The 25,026-nt window shown below is 43.9% G+C and overlaps 1 protein-coding gene across 6 annotated transcripts in view; it reads right to left on the bottom strand.

Annotated features, from left to right (window-relative positions):
* The window catches only part of LOC126272075 (high affinity cAMP-specific and IBMX-insensitive 3',5'-cyclic phosphodiesterase 8), a 1,931,196-nt gene that overhangs the window by 333,880 nt on the left and 1,572,290 nt on the right, over window positions 1-25,026 (bottom strand). For all 6 annotated transcript variants that reach the window (XM_049974623.1, XM_049974624.1, XM_049974622.1 and 3 more), the window contains one exon: window positions 16,315-16,372. In XM_049974623.1, coding sequence (XP_049830580.1) covers window positions 16,315-16,372 — 58 coding nt within the window. The remainder of the gene's footprint in view (window positions 1-16,314; window positions 16,373-25,026) is intronic.

The raw sequence follows: 25,026 nt of genomic DNA, 5'->3' as shown, positions 1-25,026 counted from the left end.
CAGTTCTCTGTGACACGTAGATCGACCACCTGAATGTGTTAGAGTTGTTCATGTTAGTGTTGTTATCAGGACTAGTAGGCTACATAAGAGTTGTTAACAGCATTGGATGATTACTGTGAAGGACTCGAAGATATCACGTACTAGTGTGAGCCAGCGTTATCAGCACCTGACTGAGTTTTTAAGGGGCAGTTCTACCCTGATGGCATGGGCATCGTCGGCAAGTACAGTGGCGACCTGGGGAGAGGTTCCATTCTTCCAAAGTTTCAGAACGACACAGCAGTGTTACTCCCTGTCATGCTATGTGGAGCCATTGAGTATGACTTCAGGTTACGGCTGGCAGTCATTGATGGGCCTCTGATGGCACAACGGTACGTCACGCATATAGCGCTTCATCATGTGTTACCTCTCATGTAATAGCATCGCGGTACCATTTTTCAACAGCGTGCCGCTCGTCCACAAATGGGACTGGTCTGAGTAACGTTGAGGCACATTCATGTTGTTGTGGTTGTGGTCTTCAGTCCAGAGACTGGTTTAATGCAGCTCTCCATGCTACTCTATCCTGTGCAAGCCTCTTCATCTCCCAGTACCTACTGCAACCTACATCATTCTGAATCTGCTTAGTGTATTCATCTCTTGGTCTCCCTCTACGATTTTTATACTCCACCCTGCCCTCCAATACTAAACTGGTGATCCCTTGATGCCCCAGAACATGTCCTACTAACCGATCCCTTCTTTTTGTCAAGTTGTACCACAAACTCCTCTTCTCCCCAATTCTATTCAATACTTCATCGTTAGTTAAGTGATCTACCCATCTAATCTTCAGCATTCTGTAGCACCACATTTCGAAAGCTTCTATTCTCTTCTTGTCTAAACTATTTATCGTCCATGTTTCACTTCAATACATGGCTACACTCCATACAAATACTTTCAGAAACGACTTACTGACACTTAAATCTATACTCGATGTTAACAAATTTCTCTCTTTCAGAAACGCTTTCCTTGCCATTGATAGTCTACATTTTATATCCTCTCTACTTCGATCATCATCAGTTATTTTGGTCCCCAAATAGCAAAACTCCTTTACTACTTTAGGCACTTTTATAGTCAGCAAGATTCCCAGATCTGTCCTCGACGGTACAAGTGAGGGACCAGCACAGATGTCAGCTCTGACTCAGTACCAGTACCCAAGATATTGAGGGACAGTTACAACAGCTGTGAGTCAGTTTGCCTCAGTGGAGGATGCAGCGGCATTATAACACCCTTCCCAATCAAAACAGTGCATGCGTCCAGGCTAAAGAGGGGTGCAACGTCATACTGATAATTGAGATTATTCTGCTAAGTTCTCTGTAAATTTGAATTCATTCTGTAATCTCTGTAATAACACCACATACAGTCTCACGCATGGAGTGTCATTTCGCAACATCTTTCCCTTCTGGGTGCTGGGACGGAATTTGTGCAGCCTATCTGTCTGCGTCTAGTGTCATCCCATGTTAAACTGTGAGAACATTTACGAAATGTTTTCGTAACTTATATCTGAAAAAAATGGTTAAAATAGCTCTGAGCACTATGGGACTTAACATCTGTGGTCATCAGTGCCCTAGAACGTAGAACTACTTAAACCTAACTAACCTAAGGTCATCACACACATCCATGCCCGAGGCAGGATTCGAACCTGCAACCGGAGCGGTCACGCGGTTGCAAACTCAAGCGCCTAGACCGCACGGCCACACTGGCCGGCTGTGTATCTGAGGCGGGATCTAGGTACCTATAGTAAATGGAATCGGACAAGTCCAGGAACGACTCCGGAACCAGCGGTGGCTGGCCAACTAACCGACAGGGTCGCCATAGGACAACAAGGGGGCAACACGAGAGACTGGCATACAGTGGAGACGGATCGGCCGAATAGTAAGTTAGAAAGGGAAAACCACGATGGATTACTAAGACGTAGCGAATTCAGGACCTAGATAACTAGTACCAAGATCAACAGGGCAAAGAAACAATGCCACACTTGGCGTTCGGCATGCGATTCCTCTTGCATATTCAAGACAAAAGCGTATCTATGAAAACCTAGACTCGCCAGTAGGTTTAATGGAAATGGGATTAGAAAACGAGGCTCAGGCAACACGTGCAGCGTGGCCAAAAATAGACTGCATGAACTCTGCGCTGTGCCGGAGCTGTCTCATTAGCTGAGTGAGACGAGGCAATGCCGTGGAGAAGGATATGCAGACTCGCCTATGCACGAGTCGCGTTTGCATCAAATATTTTTTTCAGTTAAAGAATCAAACTGTTTCCATTTTACACCTGCACAATGCTGTGCCTTTTGTATCTCTTTGCGTTATTGTTTTCTTTTTCTAAACATTAAGACGTAACGTGAACTTCTTACAAACGTAAACAACCACTTTGTCTCGTCAAAGGTACAAATTAAGCCAACAGAAAATAATAGCGGAGACAGTAACATCGTACTGAGGTACCAAAAAAAGACAATAGGTACACTACACTGGATTGCACACCATGCTGCAGATAATAATTCCTTTCTGTACGTTTGGCATATATGCTTATCTTCACAGAGCCAGTACATACACTTATGAGCAACGTTCATTTTAGAGAAGATGTTCAAAACGAGAACTTTGAACCTGCAAACACTTTGAAACTCAATGGATCGTACTTTGCTGGACCCTACGCAATGCACCTGCATCCACCATTGCCGAAGAGGTATGCACGCGAGCTATGAGATCGCGTACATTCGTGGGTGGAGTACCAAAAACTTGTTCCTTTAAGTGGAATAGGGTTTGGGAAACTTGGAAGCCAGAACACTGGACCTCCACGACCAATCCATTTCCCTGGAAACGCTTCAATTAAACAGTTACGCACATTTATTCAGAAAGTGTGCTCGCATCCGGCCACCCTGATTTAGGTTTTCTGTGATTTCCCTACATCGCTTCACGCAAATGCCGGGATGGTTCCTTTGACAAGGCCCAGCCGATTTCCTTCCCCCATGCGTCCCTAGCCCGAGCTTCTGCTCAGTCTCTAATGACCTCGTTCTCGACGGGACGTTAAACACTGATCTCCTCCTCCTCATTCTTCTTGTTCTTCTTCTCCTGCTCCTCCTCCTCCTCGAAAAGTGTGGTGTTGCACCATCGTGCTTAAACCGTAGCTGTCGCCGAAGAGCATATGTTTCCTAATGCGAAAGACAAAGTATTGCAGGGAAATGGACGATACAGGGGCGCATTCAACTTATCCGGGAATAGGTAAGGACCCAAAAGCGCTCCTCCACGATCCCAATTCACAGGTCTATGCCAAAGAATGACTGAGAGCCACGTTGACCAATGCCACATGGATTGTGTTCCAACCAATAATGACTGTTGTGGAGGTTCAAAATACCTTCACAAGTGAAGCTTGGTCCGTCAACCCAGATCAGGTTATGTATAATCTGTTCTTTATCTTGTACTTGGTGCAAAAGCCATTCACAAAACTGTACTCGTCGAATGTTGTCTTCTGGCCGCTGGTGGTGAGTTAACGAGTAATGATATGGATGAAATTCCATCATCGTAAAACACTTCAACTAGCAGTCTTTGAAATATCTGGAACTTTCGGTTACTTCGCAGAGATGACTGATGAAACTTTTGAAGAATCGCGTCGTCTGTTTGTGGAGTACGTCTAGTCCTTGGACAAGCTATGTCCATTACTTGTGGACAAAGATCACCGACTTCCCGAGGGCGTTGGTGCAGGCGATGAATAACATTTTTATCGTGATGCCGCCTTTGAGGGTACCGTGCAGCATACACACGAGCAGCAGCAGCTTGGTTATCCGATGCACCTAACACCAAAAACATACCGGCGTGTTCATCGTTTGTGTGCTCCATTGAGAGGCCTCCTTACATGAACTTGGCAGGACCAGTTATAGTTATATACTTTGCTGTTAGTATACTCACGTATGCTCTTTAATGGATCCCATTGCCATGTGATAGGCTATTGTTACGTGACAAGATGACGTCTTCCTTACAGACGAGGAGAACAAGGAACCAGATATCTAGAAAACAAAAACAGGAACCTGACGAGGATTCTAACCATAGCCCTATGGTGGATGAGAGTGCGATGTCCCAGAGGTGTACTCACTGAGGTACGACGGCTGGTACGGCAAAGTGGGGTGGTAAACATTCGATGTGCTGCACGAGGTGACAGGGTTGACAGCTTCTCGATTTCTTGCATGAGTCTTCAAAATGCATCCGATCTGATTTTGATAGGTAAGCTTTTGTCTAGGATCTGGATGAGAAATCGATTGCTGACCTCCAAATGCGGCATTTTTTCTCCACACTGCATACAGTGATGTAGGAGATCACAACTAACGGACGGACCTCCCGCTTTCTTCTCGTATGCTTGAAAAACAGTATTTACCGTGGGCCATTGACAGCTACTTTTATGAATGAGAAGAAGGAACATCACAGGCCTAAGTGTGTGTGTTTGGTGCGTTCAAATGGACGGAGCGGCCACCCTGCTGCTCGAATAGGACAGCCGCTAGTCCTGATAGGTCGGTCGGGCAAAAGTGGCTTGTGGCAGCGGTTACATCGGCGACTGCAGTCCTGCAATTGCAGCAGTGCCACCTGGCGGATGCCATCGGTGGTCTTATTGTTCGGCGCGTCTTCAGAAGCGCCGGACCGGTACGTCAGAGCACCAGTCCGGTATTTATCCAGTCGGATGTGGGGAAGTGACTGACTGGCCGACACATCCAGCCCTAGTCCTTTATTCGTCTGACGTATTCGATACGGGGCCGGTTTGCCTTCCCTTCTCCAGGATAAAGCCGCTTTAACTAACGCACAGCTATCCCTTCGGGTCAGGAATCTAGAATGCATGAATGATCAGAATCTATAAAACACAGTCTGAGAGCTGTGTAATCTCGACAATGCATCTGCATGACTGAAGATGACACTGTCAACAATGATGTAGGTATTAAAAGTTATGCAATAACAATACAAACTGTAGCTACTTTTGTACTACAGTGCTGCGTTGGATTTTCCACTAATAGAACTGATCTCTGCACTCAGAATCATTTGGCCTCATTGCTTGCACATGTCGAATACAGTAGGGGCGTAGTTGGTGTTTAACAGTTCTCTCCACAGTGCACAGTGTACATCAAAAAGTGCATTTCACAACCATGTTGACCGCTGCTCATTTCTAACGTTCTTTCATTCGATGCAACACCACCTGTATAAATTCTTCTGCGTGAAATGTTCTTCGCCGAGAATTTTGACTAACTCGTGGTTTGAAAGACCCAGTTTCTCTAATTTTCTACTCACATTGATAAATTACGTTCAGTTAGTACGAGGAATGTTGTGAAATATTTCTCTGTACATTCGTACAACTTTCTAAGTACATCTTATTCAGTGGGGTAGGCAACAATCAAGTTCACTGTGCATTTAAATTTGCATCACATGTTTGCATAAAATACAAAGACGGGTAAGATATAATCTTCTCATATTGTTTAATCACAGCCACATAATTTTAAGATTTCTTGTATTCTGTCACTATTTTCACCATGTTTCTCCCTAAATTATTTATCCTGGTTAATTTATGCTACCCTTTCTCTCACCCTCACCCTCCTTCTATACCTATACATGACTGTAATGAATTGTTGTATACATTCCAGTTTTATGATTTACTATATCATATGGAATAAGTGATATGTACTTTTTTTCTTCGTTTGTATAAAGCAAGTTTTATCTCTTCATGAACTATGTATCTTGTGTAATTAGTTTATTGAATGCAAGTTTAATTCCTCTACTTTCTTATAGTTTCAGTAATTGTACAATACACCCAAAGAGAGCGATGTATGTGCTATGCCCTCTGTCACATAACATTTGGTATGTATTTGTTTATACACAAGCACACTTGATATAGGCATATTTTCCCTCCTTTGCCTTTCTCCCATCTCTACCATTTTTCTCCCCCCCCCCCCCCCCCACTGCTAATTTTACATCGTAAGCAGAATATTGAGCTTATCCAATAGCTTCACCGCCTGTAATTAATACTTCCATTTTATAATACTGTAACTGGCGCTTATGCCCCCCCCCCCTTTCCACCGCTCCCCCGTTCCTCCGTCAAGCTCCCGCAATGATCAATAGGATCCATTTCGTTGACATCTTTTCCATCACTTATCTGGTATCTTTCCCTCCCATTTCATCCCGATTCCATGTAATCCCCCCCCCCCCCCCCCAACCCGCCTCACCATCTCTCCGTCTAATAGCTGTACTTTTTCTCATTGACAACTTTCCCTCCACCTCCCTAGTACCATTCCCAAACTCTTTATTTCCGATCGCAGTCCACGCCCATTCCCACCCCCACCTCAACTCCTCACCGGCCGCCCCCTATTCCGGCCACACACACCCTCCACGTTTATAAACATCCGATCATTACGCGAATTGTGCATTTAATATCTTATTTTTTATGCATTATACCTCTGCTACAACATATTGATTACAACACATAATATGTTTTGTGGTAAGCTTTCGTAATCTAGTTTAGCATGTTTATGTATGACATGCAGACACACTCTATAGTAAGATTTGACAGATTATTGTGTTCTGTCACGGTTACAGTTGTTTTACACTGCACTGATGTTTGGGTGTTTCTGATTTAAACTAGTGTATGGTTAAAGCACTCTTTTAGGAATCATGTCTTTTCATGCTATAAGCATATTATTTACATCTTTTATCAACAAGAAACACTGTTACTCCAAATATGTATTTACAGGTGTATTTGCAGGTAACACATTTCTTTAAAGATGTATAATTGCGTTCAGTTTTACGTACTTATGATACTTGATTAGCCATGGAATATGTAATATAGACTTACATTCTACGCTGTTCACCTCTGATGACAGTCAATAAGTAACTTTCATAGTGCATTTTCAGACCATTTCACTGCCAATGAAACGACCGTATTCATGTTTATTCTGCGGCTAAATTGTACTATGTTTGGAAAACATGTTTGCTGCCTGTGCGTTATACATTTTTGTGGTTTTGTACTTATCTACAGTCTGGGATACCTTTGACGATGACTTAACCTAAAGATTAACTGTACTCAACATGTAAATTGTATTATTTAAATAATTTTTATTCTGACATTGAAATGGCTTCACGATAAATTTTGATCCTTCTCACTTTCTATGCACTTGTACAATAAACTTTTTCAGTGCTGTAGTTGATGATGGTCTAAGACCAAAATCATGGTAGGAATATAAAATAAACAAGTTTTTAAAGTCAAATGGCGAAATATCATTCAAACATCATACATACAAGTTCCATAAATTTGTGTTTCGATTGATTCCTTGAGTAGCCTCCTATAGTGTGAAGATAATGGAACTATCCTTGAAAATATATCATACAATTTAAGACAGGCAATCCAGCTTATCATCTGCTCCAGGTTGCCTGTCGTAAGGAGCATGAAATATATTCCGGGCCCATCTTTGTATAGCTGTCGCCAACAACAAAATAAACGTGGAAAAAAGCGTACAGTACCCAATGGAGATTGTCTTCAAGCTAATGTACTTGTCGTAGCTTGTGTTTCCTTCTCACCTCCCTCCTTCCTCCCTCTCCAATACTAGTTTTGTAATGTTGTTCATGAATAACTTCAATCGTGCCTAGTATAAACTGAAACGCCACCCGATGGTGAAAACTGGAAGTATTCTGGCAACAAATTGATCATCTTAAGAGCAAACTCTTTCTGTGAGCTTCTTTGAAAAACAGGTCACATCACTGACAATCTTTTAGGTCTCCTCTCATCTCTAGATCACTCTAGGACCGCTAGCCCGACGTTACCTAACTTTGGGAACCCCCCTCCCCTGTAATCAGACCCTGTGCGGCTGCAGCCCCATTACACGGCCAGTGGACTGCACTAACCGGTGCGCACGCGGCTGAACTCCTTCCTCACTAGTTAACGCCAGCACGCTTGCCTGCCTTCAAGACAGATCCTCAAACTTTGTTATGGCTTGCTTCAAGCAGTTGAAGTGCAGATTCTCGTTAACATTACTAACAAGGCCTGATAAGAGAATAGTTTTTTCCTAGCTTCTGAAATTTGGCTCCAATTCAGCTTAGCTTCAAACTGATTTTTCGTTAAAAATTTCGTTATACAACTACCATAGTGAAAACCGAGAAATATAGCACACGTCTAACATATCGAAGAAACAATGCAACAGTCCTTTACCGTTGTTAGAGCTTCCCTTTTCCTATTTTAAGACAGCTTAACACCTCTCTTTTGGTTACTATCTTGAGAAAGCTTTTCTTAAGAAATCAAGCCTCGTATGTAGGGTAACAAGCGACACTTGGTGGAATTACGCAGTGGAATTGCGTAGCTTGTGCTGAATATAGTGTTCTGTACCAAGGGCAAAGAGATGAGGCACTCTATGAAGACGAGAAAGAACGTCTTTAGAAACTACACGTCCAATACCTTCAACATTGTTTACAGGCCACAATCGGCAACTTCAAACTGTCATTGAAAATGTCTTTTTCATCGAAAAAGTTGTGATGCTGCTCGTCTCTGATGTCCGTAGAAATAAACTGCTCACAACGAGTTGTGCATTATTCGCATAACTGTGAGCATGTGCGGACTAGATTCAATACTGACTGCGAGTAAAAGAATAAGAACTGCTGTTCATTTTTTTTAATTGCACATCAGTCTTCTGACTGCTTTGGTGCAGCTCACCATGAATTCCTCCCCTGTGCCAAACACTTCATCTCACAAGGAACCCCTTAATTGCATAATCACAAGTTCAGTCTTTAGTAAGGCTCATTTGAAAGTGTTGTGTTAACAATTATGTCAGGAAATATATTAATTGCTAGTGACTGACCATGTGTATTAGGAAGGCAACAGAAAATAAGTGTCCGGGAGTTGCACCGATCAACCTTCTATTGGATGTCTGCATCACACTTTACAAAATCGATGTCATCGAGATTCAAGAAGTGTTCAAAACAAAACATAAACACCGATTGAAAAATGGTGCGGCACTGTAATCACAAAGGTTCGCCCCAACAAGATCAAGGTGAGCTTAGGAGTTACAAACCGTGCAGGACATTCAGCTAGGTATCCACTCTTAAAGAAAGCATATACACTCGTACTGATGTAATGAGAACTGATGGAACGTGATGGCAAGCAGCCGAATGCGAAACAGTCTGTCGTGGACCTTATCGTGAAACTGGCCATACTTTAAGGCGAAGCTGCAGATAGCGCGATGATGTATTTTATGCGCACGGAAAAACAAACATCCAGAGGTTGAACTGGTCCAATGGTTCCGGGTGGTATGAATTGCAATGTGAAACACATTTCAGGAGGAATAGTTTGCTGTAAAGGTGTATGATTTTTATGCGCAGATCAGGAACCAAGCAAAAGCAAACTCTTTTGATCAGCTACTGGCCAAAAACAGGGATCATAACACACTTTTAGTTCTCCTACGCCTGTTTCACCACTCTTGCTTTCTATGACGTAAATATTTGCTACTGGCGTTGCAAGATCACGCACACGAGAAAGAATCGTAGGGGCAGAGCATCTCCAACTTCTTGCAGCAAGATAAATAACTTTCCAGCCAATTTACCATCCCGGTTAACAGTCGGCATAATTGTATACGTATACTTTAAGGGACTGATGTTAGTTGGACTTGATACAACTCTCTTGGTACCTCTATTCTACAGAGTTTGTTTCATATGCGTTTCCTCTCCGCATTCCGAATGGTTGGAGTTGAAAAATTCCTTACTGAACGATGAGGTAAGTTTGTTTATCTCATCCACAAATTCTCGAGTCGATTCCGCAGTTTACTGTGCACCGCCAACTTGACACTTTGTTTGATATTTCTTTACCTTACGTCTTCCAATTCTGTAGCACTCTTTTGAAGTTATGCAACTATCCACTGCCTCACTTGAAATCACTGAAATCTACGTCGCGTGCTACCGCATAACGTTGTAGATAGCTATCATGCACATCCTGTAAAATATATCGAGCGTTGTTGAAAAGATCAAACACCAGTTTTCGAATATCCGTAGTTTTTTTTATGCACTATACGGTCATATTGCTGCGGACTTACTCGAAATATGTTCATAATCGATTTTTACTATGCTGCGGATGATCTTCCATATACGTGACTGTGTTTAGTACCCGCTCTTTGGACAACGATTGTACTTTACTACGTTTCACTGGAGACGGGATTTGTGGCTCCTTGTCCGAGAGCGGTGCCTGTTTCAGTATCGCTTTCACTTGTTAAGCACGTATCGTCATCATTGTACTTCTCATACACATTGTCCACACAGTCGAAGTACACGACACCACACATTGCTCTGACTAATCTTGCACAAACGCTAATGTTTCGGCTCCCACTTCTTTCTCACTCTTTGAAATTTCTTGGGTTTCTTTCTGATGACGTATCAACTTTGGCAACTATTGTTGTAGACATGATGCAATGTTTGTTTTGTTTATCGTTGTCATTGCTCTGCTTTTAATCAACACTGCTAGGACTGTAGAGCTGTTATGAGCTACTCGTCGACTAAGCAGTTCAACTACACTCCGTAGCCCCGTGCTGTGCTCACCATTGGATACCTCCAGTCCCGTCCCCTGTGGCCATTAGCAGTCAATACAGTGGTTACATGGTAGACAATACGTGGGACGTTGAATGGCTTAAAGCTCATTGGCCTCTTCCGACCTCGCCTCAAGGGGTTCTGTGTCAGAGTAGCACTTGCAGCCAGCGTCCTCAGTTATTAGTTGCATGTATCCCAATCTCCCTCTACAGTTTTTACCTTCTGCAGCTCCTTTTAGTGCCATGAAAGTTATTCCCTGATGTCTTACCTAATTTCTATCATTCTGTCCCTTCTTCTCGTCAATATTTTTCGAATTTCATTTCCTCGCCGATCCTGCGAAGAACCTCCTCATTTATTATCTAATTGTAGCGTTCTCGCTTCCCACGCCCGGGTTCCCGGGTTCGATTCCCGGTGGGGTCAGGGATTTTCTCTGCCTCGTGATGACTGGGTGTTGTGTGATGTCCTTAGGTTAGTTAGGTTTAAGTAGTTCGAGGTTCTAGGGGACTGATGACCATAGATGTTAAGTCGCATAGTGCTCAGAACCATTTTGATTTTATTATCTAATTACGGATAGTGTCTGTTGCCGGTAGACTCCGCTTGGCCAGAAATGTCCCATTTGCCTTTGCTAGTCTGCTTTTTATATCCTTTTTCTGTCGTGCGTCACGACATACTTTGTTTCCAAGGTAGCAGAATTTCTTTCCTTCATCTACTTGTGGTCCCTAATTTTGATGTAAAATTTATCGTTCTTCTCATTTCTGGTACTCAGAATGACCTTCTTACGCCCGTTTACTCTCAGTCCACATTCTGTACTCAGTAGATCGATCGTTCCATTCAGCAGATCCTGTAACTCTTCTTCACTTTCACCGAGAACAGGAATGTCATCAGCGAATCTTATCACTGCCATCCTTTTACGCTGATTTTTAATCTGACTCCGGAACCATTTTTTTACTTCCGCCGTTGCTTCTTAAATGTACAGGTTGAAGAGTAGGGACGAAAGACTACATCCCTGGCTTATACTCTTTCTAATGCGAGTAATTCGTTCTTGGTCTTCCATTCTATTTTTTCCCTCTCTGTTCTTGTACGTATTGTATATTACTCGTGTTTAGCTACAGCTTATTCCTGTTACCCTGAAAATTCCTAAGATATTGCGCCATTTTATTTGTTGTACGCTATTTCTAGGTCGACAAATACGTTGAATGTGTCTTTATTTTTCTTTAAGTCTAGCTTCCATTATCAAGTGCCACATCAGTATTACCCCTCTGGTGCCTTTACGCTTCTTTAAGCCAAACTGGTTGTCGTCTATCAGATCCACATTTTTCTATAGGTTATTCTTACTAGCATCTTGGACGCAAGAGTTCTGCGCTGTAGTTCGGGCACTTTGCTGTTTTGGGTATTGTATCGATGATATTTTTCCGCATAGCATGTCTCCAGACTAACAGATTCTGCGAACGAACCTGAATTATTGTTTGGTTGCCACTTCTCTCAATTCTGCAGGAATTTTGTATATGCCTTTCACCTTATTTCGATCGCAAGTCTCCCAGAGCTTGAGCCTTATGGAAGTACAAGGCAATTTATCTGTGGAATAAAAACAGAAAGAAAAATAACGGCAGTCAGTTATAAAGTACACATCTCGGTATATCTGCGAAAACAACGTCTCCTGCTGCTAACATTCTATACCGTCTTGCTCCACCCCACGCAGTGCAACATTCCTGGTTCCTTCTTATCATGCTGTCCTCACGGAGCTCCAGACGTTACTGCTCAGCCCTATCCTGTCTAGTGCGTGAAGAGTTCTTTGCAGGCCATTCGATTCAGTTATTTCTACCGCCACGAGTGACGTGTTCATGATTCGAGAGCGATGCGCTCGTTCATTTTTGTCTTGGAAGACGAACTCATTGCTGGAATATTGCTTGTAAGTCAGGGCAACAGATTGGATAATCCTGTCACCAGCACAACCCTCAAACAATGACCATCTTAAACCCATGGTTGGTGCTGCCACGCGTATTATGACATTTCTGGAGACCGGGTTCCGGAAACAACGCTCTGGTCATTCACCAGACCCAAATAGCAGTAGACAGGTGCCAGGTAAATTACGTGTTCCTTGAGTTCCGGTAAGCATTCGATACAGTTCCACTGTGCCTCCTAATGAACAAAATACGTGCGTGCAGAATGTCAGACCAACTATGTAGCTGGACTGAAGAGTTTCTAGCAATCATAACATCTCGCTCTGGTCAGTCACGAGACCCAGATAGCAGTAGATACAGGCGCCAGGTAGATTTCGTGTTCCTTGACAACCGGTAAGCATTCGATACAGTTCCACTGTGCCTCCTAATGAACAAAATACGTGCGTACAGAATGTCAGACCAACTATGTAGCTGGAGTGAAGACTTTCTAGCAATCATAGCATAACATAACATGCTCAGCGGAGAGAAGTCTTCAGACATAAAAGTGCTCTAAGAGAATGTTACAGGATCACTAGTTTTCACAATATACACTTCTGGAAAAAATTAGTACACCTGGAAAGACGGCATCGATTTTGATCCGATGACTGCTTATGCCATCTGGGGTGGGGGGTTACTAGATATACTGATAATGGTTTCAAAGTCGTTCGTCAACAGAAAGTATAGAGGCATAGCTACCAGAGCGCCGTCTTTGTCTACTCTTTAACAAGGGATGTTCATTGTCAGTAGGCTCAGTGTGGTGTGAAGCAAGCAGGCAAACATGCCACAGAGACGCACTCATGTTTCCTACAGCCGAGTGGCGAGATGGACCATTCGGAAAATTGCCACACAAGTTGGATGTGCTGCGTCAGTTGTGCAACTATGCTGGTACCACTGGACACGTTAACATTCTGGCCGTCCACGCAGGACAGACGCTCGCCATGATAATCGTACTGTAAGAGCAGCAGTTGCAGATTGTAGACCTACAACGGGACAGATAGGAGTCCTTGTGAGGTCAGACGTGTCAATAAGAACGGTTGCGAAACGTTATTAACAGTGGGACTAAGGGCACGCACACCTTCGGTCAAACTCAGATAGATCGCTCGCCTTCCATATTCTACACACGGACAGCACACTCACTGATGCTACGAACACCGTGCGTGTGCCTGACTAGCAGTCACTCCTCGCCAAGTGATGCTGCTATCACATGTACGGGTTTATATCGATAGCAGGTCACTGGCCATAATGATCTGGTTCATCAGTTCAAATGGTTCAAATGGCTCAGAGCACTATGGAAATTAATTTCTAAGGTCATCAGTACCCTAGAACTTAGAACTACTTAAACCTAACTAACCTAAGGACATCACACACATCCATGCTGGACGCAGGATTCGATCCTGCGACTGTAGCGGTCGCGCGGTTCCAGACTGTAGCGCCTAGAACCGCTTGGCCACCGCAGCCGGCAGGTTGATCAGAGAATGTAGCAGTATATCTCTCCCCTTGTAACCACTGTTTGCAGAAAATACTGATATCGGCTAAATACTCTATCTCAAGCCAGGCCAAAATTTGCGCTCGTCCGCCTCGGTAGCTACGCGGTCAGCGTGGCGGATTGCAAACAAAAGTGGTCCGGGTTCGATTCCGAGACGGGTCGGAGATTTTCTCCGCTTGGGGACTGGGTGCTGTGTTGTCCTCACGTCATAACTGACTTCCCATTATTGAGTTGGTTGTAAGAGGACGTCCCGAAATCCAGTAAATAAAAAAGAAAGAAGGAAAAACAAGATTTACACTCCCGAAGCGCGCTCGCACTCCACAAGCGCAGTCGACTTTGCTCAACATTCCAGCGTCCCCCATCACTCCACTATTCTAAGAGCAGGTGAGGGAGTAAGAAAGCTATATGCCGAAGGCTGCACACGCAGGGAACTCACTAAGACGTGTTTGCAACACATTGCGACCACTTGTAACATGCGTGTAGCATACTCTTATAAGAAGGACCGACATTTTGATTTTAGTGCAAAGTGATGACGATTATAATAAACAGCGTGTCGTAAGTGTACTCTACGAGTTTACAAACAGTGGATAGCAAAAATGCAAAGATCCACAGTGGTGGAAGAAAGAACACGTCATGAGCGGGCCTGTATTTCTGATGAACAGAGTGAGTGGCCATTTACATGTTCTTGCTCCCAACAACAAGTGCACTCTCCAACATCTGAAACTACTACACAGCTCAAAACACATACCAAGACAAAAAACTACTAAATCTTAATCTATGACTGTTGATATCAAAATCTTTGGTATTGCTACCTACCCTGATGATGAGTCATACGTCGAAACAAGTTACAGTATTTAAAAACTTAAAGAGAGATTACAAAGGCTTATAACTCTATAAAATCTATTTATAAATTAAGGATAGTACATCAGTGAGCGTCGGCCGGTGTGGCCGTGCGGTTCTAGGCGCTACATTCTGGAACCGAGCGACCGCTACGGTCACCGGTTCGAATCCTGCCTCGGGCATGGATGTGTATGATACTCTTAGGTTAGTTACGTTTAATTAGTTCTAAGTTCTAGGCGACTGACGACCTCAGAAGTTAAGTCGTATAGTGCTCAGAGCCATTTGAACCATCAGTGAGCCTGAAATATGCCGTCACTGTATAATGACGCTTACTGGAAAATCCAAATACATTAGATTGATAATACTAATTTTGTTTGGCCTTTCTAAACTCAAATTCTGATTTATCATGGCGGGATGCAAATGGTTCAAATGGCTCTGAGCACTATGGGACTTAACATCTATGGTCATCAGTCCCCTAGAACTTAGAACTACTTAAACCTAACTAACCTAAGGACATCACACTACACCCAGCCATCACGAGGCAGAGAAAATCCCTTATCCCGCCGGGAATCGAATCCGGGAACCCGGGCGGCGGGATGCTGCCTGAGCTTTTAGCAGCGGCAAGTGCGAAAACACACACAGAGGATGTACCGGAAAAGAAGCAGTATCTTGAGGGTCCTATTTTTTGTGTGTGTGTGTGTGTGTGTGTGTGTGTGTGTGTGTGTGTGTGTATGAGTGTAGAGTGTGAGATATATGAAGTCACTGGTAACGAGATATGAATTAATGGCGTAGTATTAGCGTTAGGATTGTCAGATAACGTGTTTTCAGAGTTCACAGAAAGAAGGACTGCACAGGATGCAGAAATACTTGTAACTGCTGACACCAGACCTGTAAGTTATTATAAGCCTGTATGTAACACTTTCGTAACTATTAATTATGAATATACAGGAGGGATCTGTGTGCCATACCACAAAAGGAATTACTTTTACTGTAGCTTTTAAGGCTGCGTAAGCTGTACAATTAGAAAAACTGCTGGTATATAAGAGAATGGTTTTAGTGACCTACAAACATAAGTAAACTGATATTTTAATAAAATTCGACAATGTTTCGGTACAGATTGCGGTCTCCGTCTCCCTGAATACTCACGCCATTTGTGGACAAACACCAATACGCTTACGCCGCTGAGAACCAGTGCGGCAGTCAGTATTTACGTGACACATAACGATCAACACAGTGTTAGGAGTAAAGTATTTGTTCTTCAGCCTCCGCAGATGTTTGAAATCAGTGTTAATGAAAGATTGTATTCGCACAAGACGAAGAACATTTCGAGAACGTCCTTTGTCGAGTATATTGACTGAATCCAGGTAAACAATAAATCTACGATTTCCTTCGGCACGTTGATAAATCAGATTTTATGTAGAGTAAAATATATTTATTTGCAAATATAATAAACTTCAGCAGAGGCAAGCCCTTGGAGCACCGCTGTACTTACCCTGTTAAAGCCGGCGTTCAGGTACGGAATGACGGCTGCCTCTTCCTTTTCCGCCGTGCTGGAAACAAAACACAACACAGTTAACACATGTTTTGGGGGTAAATGCTTCATATCTGGTCGATATCAAGTTGATATTGGAGTTATAAAATTTATCTACTTTCTGACGAAACAAAATTATTAACGCCAAGCACTCTAAAAAAGAACTTACGGATTAGTAGTATAGAGTAACACGGTGCAGTCAAGTTCTAGATTTCACGTCTAAAATAACTGTCTTTGTTCTTTGAAATAATATTCGACCGTCCAATTTGGAGTAAAGAAAGGAATGATTAGCGTTTGACGTCATGCCGACCACGAGCTCATTAGACAAGGTCGTGTACGAGCAAGGAATACGTCCCTGTCCTTTCAAAGTAACCACCCAGTCATACGCCTTTGACAGTTTTTTTGTATGTCTTATGTTGTTGGAACTTTTAAGGTGCAAATCGCAGCACATTATGCCTAGAGGACAATCATTTTAAGCTTACCGCCGTCTTTCGGAATTTGAGAATGGTAGAATCATAGAGATGGGGAAATGGAAGAGTTGGCTATAATGTAATGACTACAGAACGAAAGGAGGCAATGTGGACAGTGTCCTTTCAGAAGGATTACATAACGATAAGTTCGCAGGATTGTTCGACATTCTCTGACTAACAGAAGGATGACAACAGCTGAAATTCGGTTAAAGGTTATAAGATTATAAGCGAGGTATCACCACGACCTTGTAGGCAACCGACTGCTGGAAACTGGGTTGAGAGCTTGACTTGTGGGGTGTATTTTTCCTTCTTTTCCTGCTGCTGTTTAATTTGTAAGATTTTTGGTGAGTCTTATACCAGCATTAGCGGGAAGTTGCCGATATAACAGGGTAATCTTTTGCCGACCCCAATACACGCCAGATTAAAGTAGTATTGCCTTTTACCCTCTCTTCTAGGAGTAATGTTTTGGTGGTCCGGACCCTACCGTGCCACCACCCTGTCGACCCAACTTCGGTGAAGATTTCTGGAATGCTTCCGCCAGTTCTCTCTATTACGTTACTAAATAAACAGCCACACTTCTCACAAACCGGGGTATATTTTGCCCAACATTTTCACTGTTACTTTTCACAACACAACAAACAATTGCTATGGTAATACCACTCTCTTGAGTACATTGAAACGCCCTTACATGTAAACTGTAGGACCTGAGAGAAAAACCAGAAAAACAACTACCACTCTTCAATTGTTCATTACGCCCTAGCCGGTGCGTCGTTTACTCCATGGCTCTCGGATTCAGGTACTTGCTGCACAATGTCACAAATGACTCCCGGACGACCAGTGGATGTAATACCATTTTTACTGGTCCCCTTCTCGTCGGCTCTACAACTGCTCTACATTCACTGCATACAAGAAAGGGTTCCCGGGTTCGCTTCCCGGCTGGGTCAGGGATTTTCTCTGCCTCGTGATGGCTGGGTGTTGTGTAATGTCCTTAGGTTAATTAGGTTTAAGTAGTTCTACGTTCTAGGGGACTAATGACCTAAGATGTTAAGTCCCATAGTGCTCAAAGCCATTTGAACCATAGAAGAAAGGAAAACACACAATTTCCCTTTCCCACTACACTTATTCTTATTCAATCTTCCATCATCTCTTGTCGAAATCATTCCAGTGGTATGTTGGGATGTTTACAAATATCCCGAAACACCACACTTGCTACGCATCATCTACCGCTGAAACCACACCACAGACAACAGAGATTTGCATGACGTATAGCTGGAGTCAACTGACACTTAGAATAGCATTCTGTAGCCTTCAGCGATGAGTATCACTTCTGTTTGAGGTGGTCAAATTGATGCCAATGTGTGTGTAGATAACATAGTAAAAATTCTCACAAACCAGCGATTTTCGAAATCTATACCTCTCCAGCTCCTGGATTCGTGATGTGGAGAGCTATTGAATAAAAGAACAGGATGATTTGGTAACTGTTGAAGGGATGAATGCCCGCCCGGATTTGGCAAGAATGATAGACCCAATTACTTAGCGTTACCAAATGGTATAATCAAGCAGGATAAGCACGATTCACACTGTAATTCATGCCATTTACGTCTTGTGCAGATCGTTAAATAGCCCGTTTGGTCCCCTGATTTGTCTCCCTCTGAGAATGTCTGGGATTCGATTGGAAGACGTATTCTCTTGCACCAGTCTTTTGGGAGCAGCCAGCAATCTTGATGAGCTGACACAGCATGTGTTTCACGCATGGGTAGAAATTCCTCGACATGAAATTTTTAGGCTATTTGTTTCCGTGTCGAAACGAGTAAAAAACTGTATTCCAAGCAAGTGGATATCTTCTTGACGATGGTCGTCAGTTCAGAATGGAATGAAAGTTCTATCATTTCATACTCGTCAGGTGATGAACATCTCCATAACGTTCAATAAATATCGGACTGGTACTTCACAGTGTAACACCATTTTTTTCCATCAGCGTATTAAATTAAAGAACTTCGCGTTTCTGGCCGGCCACTGTTCATCGTCTCGCTATGGCGGCATTGGACGTCGAGCGGAAGAGGACACACGGTCAGAATAATGCGATTCTGAACGTTAATGTTGACCTTTCCAAAACGTTCGTCTGCTTCTCCTTCAAGTAGCCCTTCCATTGTCCTTATGAGGCTAAGTGTACCCATTATAGTCTACGCACCATTACTGGCGGCAATACTGGGAATCAGTCTCGGACCATACAAATAGCGGTCAAGTACGCTGACCATTTCGCTTCGGAGAAGTGCTACGCCATGACGTCCCTTAGCATAGCAGCAGACTACTGTGACTGACGTAACAGGAGACTTCATAGCAAGTGTGACGCAAGAAACCTCATCATCAAGGGGAGAATAAGTGCTATTGCAAAAGAAGACGCATTCAGGTTACGCTGACATTGTAGAAATACCCCCTAGAGCTTATGAAAGGAGATTTTACTACACCTTTACAGCTTGACCAACGTTGTAAAACTGCTGACACGACGAAATGACCAGAGCAGTGGTGTCATGGCTGGCCAAAAGATACACGTGGTACATCAATTATGTTATGGCTTAGGAGACTGAACTGCTGCCATTTGAGAAACAGTAGCTACAGCCCCGATGTCAGCGCTAAGTCCGAATGCTGCTGACATGGAGGTTTCCAGCCGGGAGGCCACCTGCAAGCTGCCCGCTACCCTCTGCTGGCCGCCTGTCTTGGGGGTCAACTGTTCGTGCCTTACCCACTTAGCTGCTCTGCCATCATCGCCTGAATGACAAACTCTGTTCCTGTTCATCGCTTGTGTAGGCATACTTCGCCGCTTCAAGGCGCTGACGTCCAAGCTGTGGTCTATATTTCGACTCTGTATGCTTTGGCGCGCGCTCTCTATGTCGCGCGCCAACACAACGGCACAGGCGTCTGCCTCTGGGGGACGTCACAGCCGCCCGTCGCCAGAATCCTGACCTCACAGTTACTCGCCGCCACTCTACAGACAGAGGACGCTGACGCTATGGCGCGCTTACGCCACGGCCGACTGTTTCGCTGAAGCTGCGTTCTCAGATCAGGAGCTCTGATGCCTACCAGGACCAAGACCTAGCTCTGTCCGCTGACCGGGACATTGTATTTGTAGTAAAACGAAAAAACGAGTGTTAAATGCTTGTTTGTACGACTCACGATGGGCAACCATCAGGTACATGCCCACCATACCGTTGCATGAACACTTAGATGAGTCTCTTAGGGCTTCCTGATCATTAGCAGCCCAACTTCAGCATCCACTGTAGAGTCCATTCCCCTGTGACTTCAACAGAACATATAGATTCACAATTCTTTAAAGACGGCTATCTGTATGATGTCTGATTTGCGGCTTCATGCGCTATGGAAATGAAATGAGCGTACGACATTGTGGGCCGGGAGTCCACCATTCGGGGAAGTTCGGCCGCCAACGGCAAGAACTTAATGCATTCGACGTCACAGTGGGCGATTTGTGCGTCGGAGATGGGAATGAAATGATGACAAAACAACACCCGCTCCCTGAGAGAAGAAAATCTCCTGCCCCAGCCGGGAATCGAACCCGGCCCCCTTGGCGTGGCATTCCGCCGCGCTGACCACTCAGCTAACGGGGGCGGACATCATGCACTACGTCGTCATTGATAACTTATTAACAAGGACGTAAATTCATGGGGCGTAACAGTTACGTATATTTACTTATACGGCAGTACCTTAAATGTTATGTTCCAACCCCAAAACCTAGGTTCATTGACTGCGCTCTTGAGCTGTTTGTGCATTCAGTTCAAGTCAATGCTCAGCTGTTTCCTTTCATGATTTTTACTTATCAATCATTACGTAAGTCTGCCAAGCAAGTGTATTCCTACAGGTATTCGTGCTACCACAGCAATAATTCAGCAGTGTTCAGGTATGCGAGTCCCATGCGCTGCTTCTCGAACTCCTCTTGCTTTGATTTTTCAACAGTTTTTGGTTGCTTCATCACTTCCTGCTGATGCTGGTTTTTCCTTTTCCTGCAGCCATCCGCATTTCTCAGTGGAGCAAATACCTTCTTGAAGATTTTCGTTCAGCTACTACCAGATCCTTGTCGTTTGCTTTTGTGATACTCAAGGACTCCGTTTAATATAATGTCAATGGAAGTACGATGCTGGCCATCAAAACTGTAACAACAAAAGAGATACAAGTAACGAGATTTTACTTATTGTGCATATACAGGCATAGCTGAATGAGTACACGATTAAATCTGTAAGTGATTTGGAGATATACACGCAAATTTTGCACACAGTGCTGTCACTTCTAGCAAAAACAATGGTTCCAACCTGGCTGGGCATTGAGTAGAATTGAACTTCCATGACAGTACTGATTTGTCATTTCATGCTACTGCAACGTCCAGTAACATTAATCTGCCCAACGCCTATGTTCTGCGTCAACATGCATTAATTATTCACAGACGCCAGGTGGCAACACTAGCAGTGGAAGGTGTATAAAAGATGTCGGAGGGGATGCGGAAAAACGTGCAGCTGTTCTCGTAATATGGAAACAGTCCGATTTTTCTGACGAACAAATGGGCAATATCAGTGGCTTTCGTGCAAAGGGTGGAAGCACTTCCGAAACGGCTACTGTTCGCGTGCTGCCACGGATGAAGTATACTGTGCACTGAAAAATGGCGCTATCCAAAATCGGCGCCGAGGCAACTGCTGTGCACCACGGGCCGAAGATGACGCAGGTTGACGTCGGTTGTGAAGATGTGTACCGGCGAATAGACGTGCAACTATTGAGCAAGAGACCACAAAGTTGAACCAAGGGGCTACCAGCAGTGTGTTCTCCACGGCTGTTCAATGAACGTTGCTGCATATGGGTCTCTGCACAAGTGTCTGGTTCATGTGTCTGCTGCTCATCATCGACGAAGGTTGGAATTTGCATGCCAGTACTACAACTGCACGTCCACTAAGAGGCGACAGGTGACATTCTCAGATGAATCACGTTTAATGCTCCATAGGAAAGATGGCTGTTGGCGTGTACGGCGTGGAACATGTGAAAGCGAACACCTAGAAACAATTGTCAGAAGCCTCAGCCTGAAGGAGGATGCGTTGTGGACTGCGGAGTGTTGTCATGGCATGGCATTCCATGGGTGATCTCGTCATTCTGAAAGGTACATTGGTACAACGCAAGCGTGTACCTATACTTGGAGATCCACCCCTAAATTCAGTTTGTTTTTCCTCAGCATGATGGCATCTACCAGCAGAACAGTGGAACATGTCACATAGCACACAGTGTAAGTGCGTGGTTCGAAGAGCATCAAATTGAGTTATATGTACTCCCACGGCCACGAAAATCTCCGGATTTGAACCCAATACAGAATGTGTATGACCAACTCCATCGGGCTGTTCGCATCATGGATCCTTGACTAAGAAATCAGGGGCAGCTGGTTCACGGCACAGGAGTCAGCATGGCACCACATCCCTGTCGGTACTTCCTAGAAGGTCTCTGGCTCTTCCTGCACGTCTCTATGTAGTCTTCACTGCAAAAGGTGGTCATTCAGGCTTTTGACAGGCGGTCATATTAATGTGACTGGACAGTTTACATGACAGAGTTCATCAGTCGTAGTGACTGGCGAGTGGTGGTGAGCCAATCTCTCAGCAATCTATTCCTACTTGTTTGCAAAAGATGACAGATATTGGAAACGTGCTGGCCAGGTCAGCAGTCAAACAGTCTGTGTATAGAGGTACGTCAGGTCATGATGGTCAACATACGGTCTCACGTTATATTGTTGAGTAATGACATCAAGTAAACAGCTGACGATAGAACACAGTTAACCACTTCAAGGCATCAGAAATGTAGCTGCTTCTTTTAAAATTACCAGCTATGCGTATCATAGGCGATCGTGTTTCTTGCCCAACGGCACACCATGCAAGCACAACAGGGGCTGCGCGCATATGAAGATGACTAGTGGAATCTCGCATTGTTCATTCTCCTCAGACTACCCACGGATGGATACTTTAATCGTGACGCTGTACGCAGAATCAGGGCTCGTCTAAAAAAAGACAGTGTGGCCCCACTTCCGTGTCGAGGGTTGTTGACGGGCGCACTACTGTTGTAAGGCCTCTCTCTGCTGTCACGTCAACAATGGCCACCGTCCATGGAACTCCAGAGTCGTCAGATTGTCCTTCTGGATACTTATCTTGCTGCAAACAAGATGATGTCCTATATGAGGTAAGTGATGCGGCTGTACGATGCTGCAGGTACATGTGTCCTCTTGGACGCTAGTCGCTTGGGGCATTTGAGATCCTAAATGTCGATTCCAGACTCGCATGACTGTTGTGGGATCCAAACCAAAGTAACCAACAATATCATGGAACGAAAAAGCGTAATTTTGACAGGCGACGATCGTGGCACTGTCATATCCTAACATGCGCTTCCAGGCAGGTTTCCCCCTTACGCGATACATAACACGAACTTCTCACAAGATCAACCATCATTCAAATGCGATTTCTAAATAAGAAACTGTAAGCGTATTCCTTTGTTATATACAGAATGTTGGTGGTCTTAACTCCCAACCACACTCTAAGAAAAAAGAAACCGACACAACATGAAGGAATTTTCGGAACGGGATGGACATCGCTATATGTGACGTATATGTACAGACAAAAAAGGAAAGTTGGATCATTTATCAAGAGAAAGAGCTTTACAAATTGAGTGTGTCAATAATGCGTTTCCCCACATGTGGCCCTTATCCAAGCAGTCGTTTGGCTTGACAGTGATTGATTTGTTGAATGTCCTCCAGAGGATCCGAATCTTCTCAGTTGGGGAGAGATTCGGCGACCTTGTTGACTAAGGAAGGGTTGGAAAGCGCGAAGACAAGCAGTAGAAACTCTCGCCGTGTACGGTTGGCCATTATCTTGCTGAAATATATGACGACGTGGTTGCATACCAAACTGACTGTTGTCCGCTATACAACTCGACAACTAGCAGTGATGGTCTGGGGTGACATTTCATGGTTGCAATCAGCGGCATCCTTACAGCACACCGGTACGTAGATGATACTTTAAGGCCCGTTTTGTTTCCCTTCATGGCACCCCATGCTGGGATTACATTTTAATAATAGAACATCCGACTGCACACAGTGACACTTTCTACTGCTTATCTTCGTGCCTGCAAAACCCTACCTTAGCCAGCAGGGCCGCCGGATCTCTCCCCAATTGAGAATGTCTGGAGTATTATGAGCAAGGCCCTCCAACCATTTAGAGATTTTGAAAATCTAACAAGCCAGTTGGAGACAACTGGGCACGGTATCCCTTAGGAGAACAGCCAGCAGTTCTATCAATCAATGTCAAGCCGAAGAGCTGCCTGTATGAAGGCCAGAGCTAGACCATCGCTTTACTGGCTTGCTTAATTGGTGATGCTGTTTTTTTTAATAAATCATGCAATGTTACTGTTTGTCTGTGCATGTACATCACACCAACTGATATCCGTTTAATTTGGATAATTTCTTCGTGGTGCGTCGATTTTGTTACCTTAGAATGTATTTTGCGCAGTTACACTGGAATGCTAAAGATATAAGAACCCAATAATTTTATTCACTTCATGCCAATTTGATATTCTGCATGTGCACACTGTTTTAATTATAATGGCCAGAAGTGTAGTATGGATTACATATTTGAGTTTAACGTGCTTGAGAATATGTGTAATATCAGTTTCTACTTCATACATAGTTTAATAATACGTTCACATCCGGCATTAAGGCGTTGTGGTTACTAACTCAGGCGTCTAAGAATTTAAAATTTTCTACCTCAGCCAAACGCAGATCTCCAGCTTCCAATGGGGCTCTCCGCACAGCTTCTCCATACACTTCCGGCTTCTCAGTGTCCGGGCGATATCCTCCACTGTCTCTACCGTTTCGGTTATCGATTGTACTGGAGCTCCGATGTCATCAGCATATAAATGCTAATAGGTAAGTTGGTACGTAAGACTGCCGTCTTTGTCATTGCTTTTCATCTCTCCGATGACTTCCTCGAAGGTTTGGTAAAACAGTATAGGTGAGATAGAATCACACAATCACAAACCTGTGCGAATATCCAATTCTTTGGATGTGCATTCCTGGCATTTCACCTCTGTTCTTATCTCTGCTGTGTGTGCTCTCCTCATACCCACTAACACCAAATGGTTCAAATGGCTCTGAGCACTATGGGAGTCAACATCT

The sequence above is a fragment of the Schistocerca gregaria genome, chromosome 5, assembly GCF_023897955.1.
Source record: "Schistocerca gregaria isolate iqSchGreg1 chromosome 5, iqSchGreg1.2, whole genome shotgun sequence".
Classification (NCBI taxonomy): Eukaryota; Metazoa; Arthropoda; class Insecta; order Orthoptera; family Acrididae; genus Schistocerca; species Schistocerca gregaria.
This window is presented reverse-complemented; position numbering and strand designations above follow the sequence as displayed.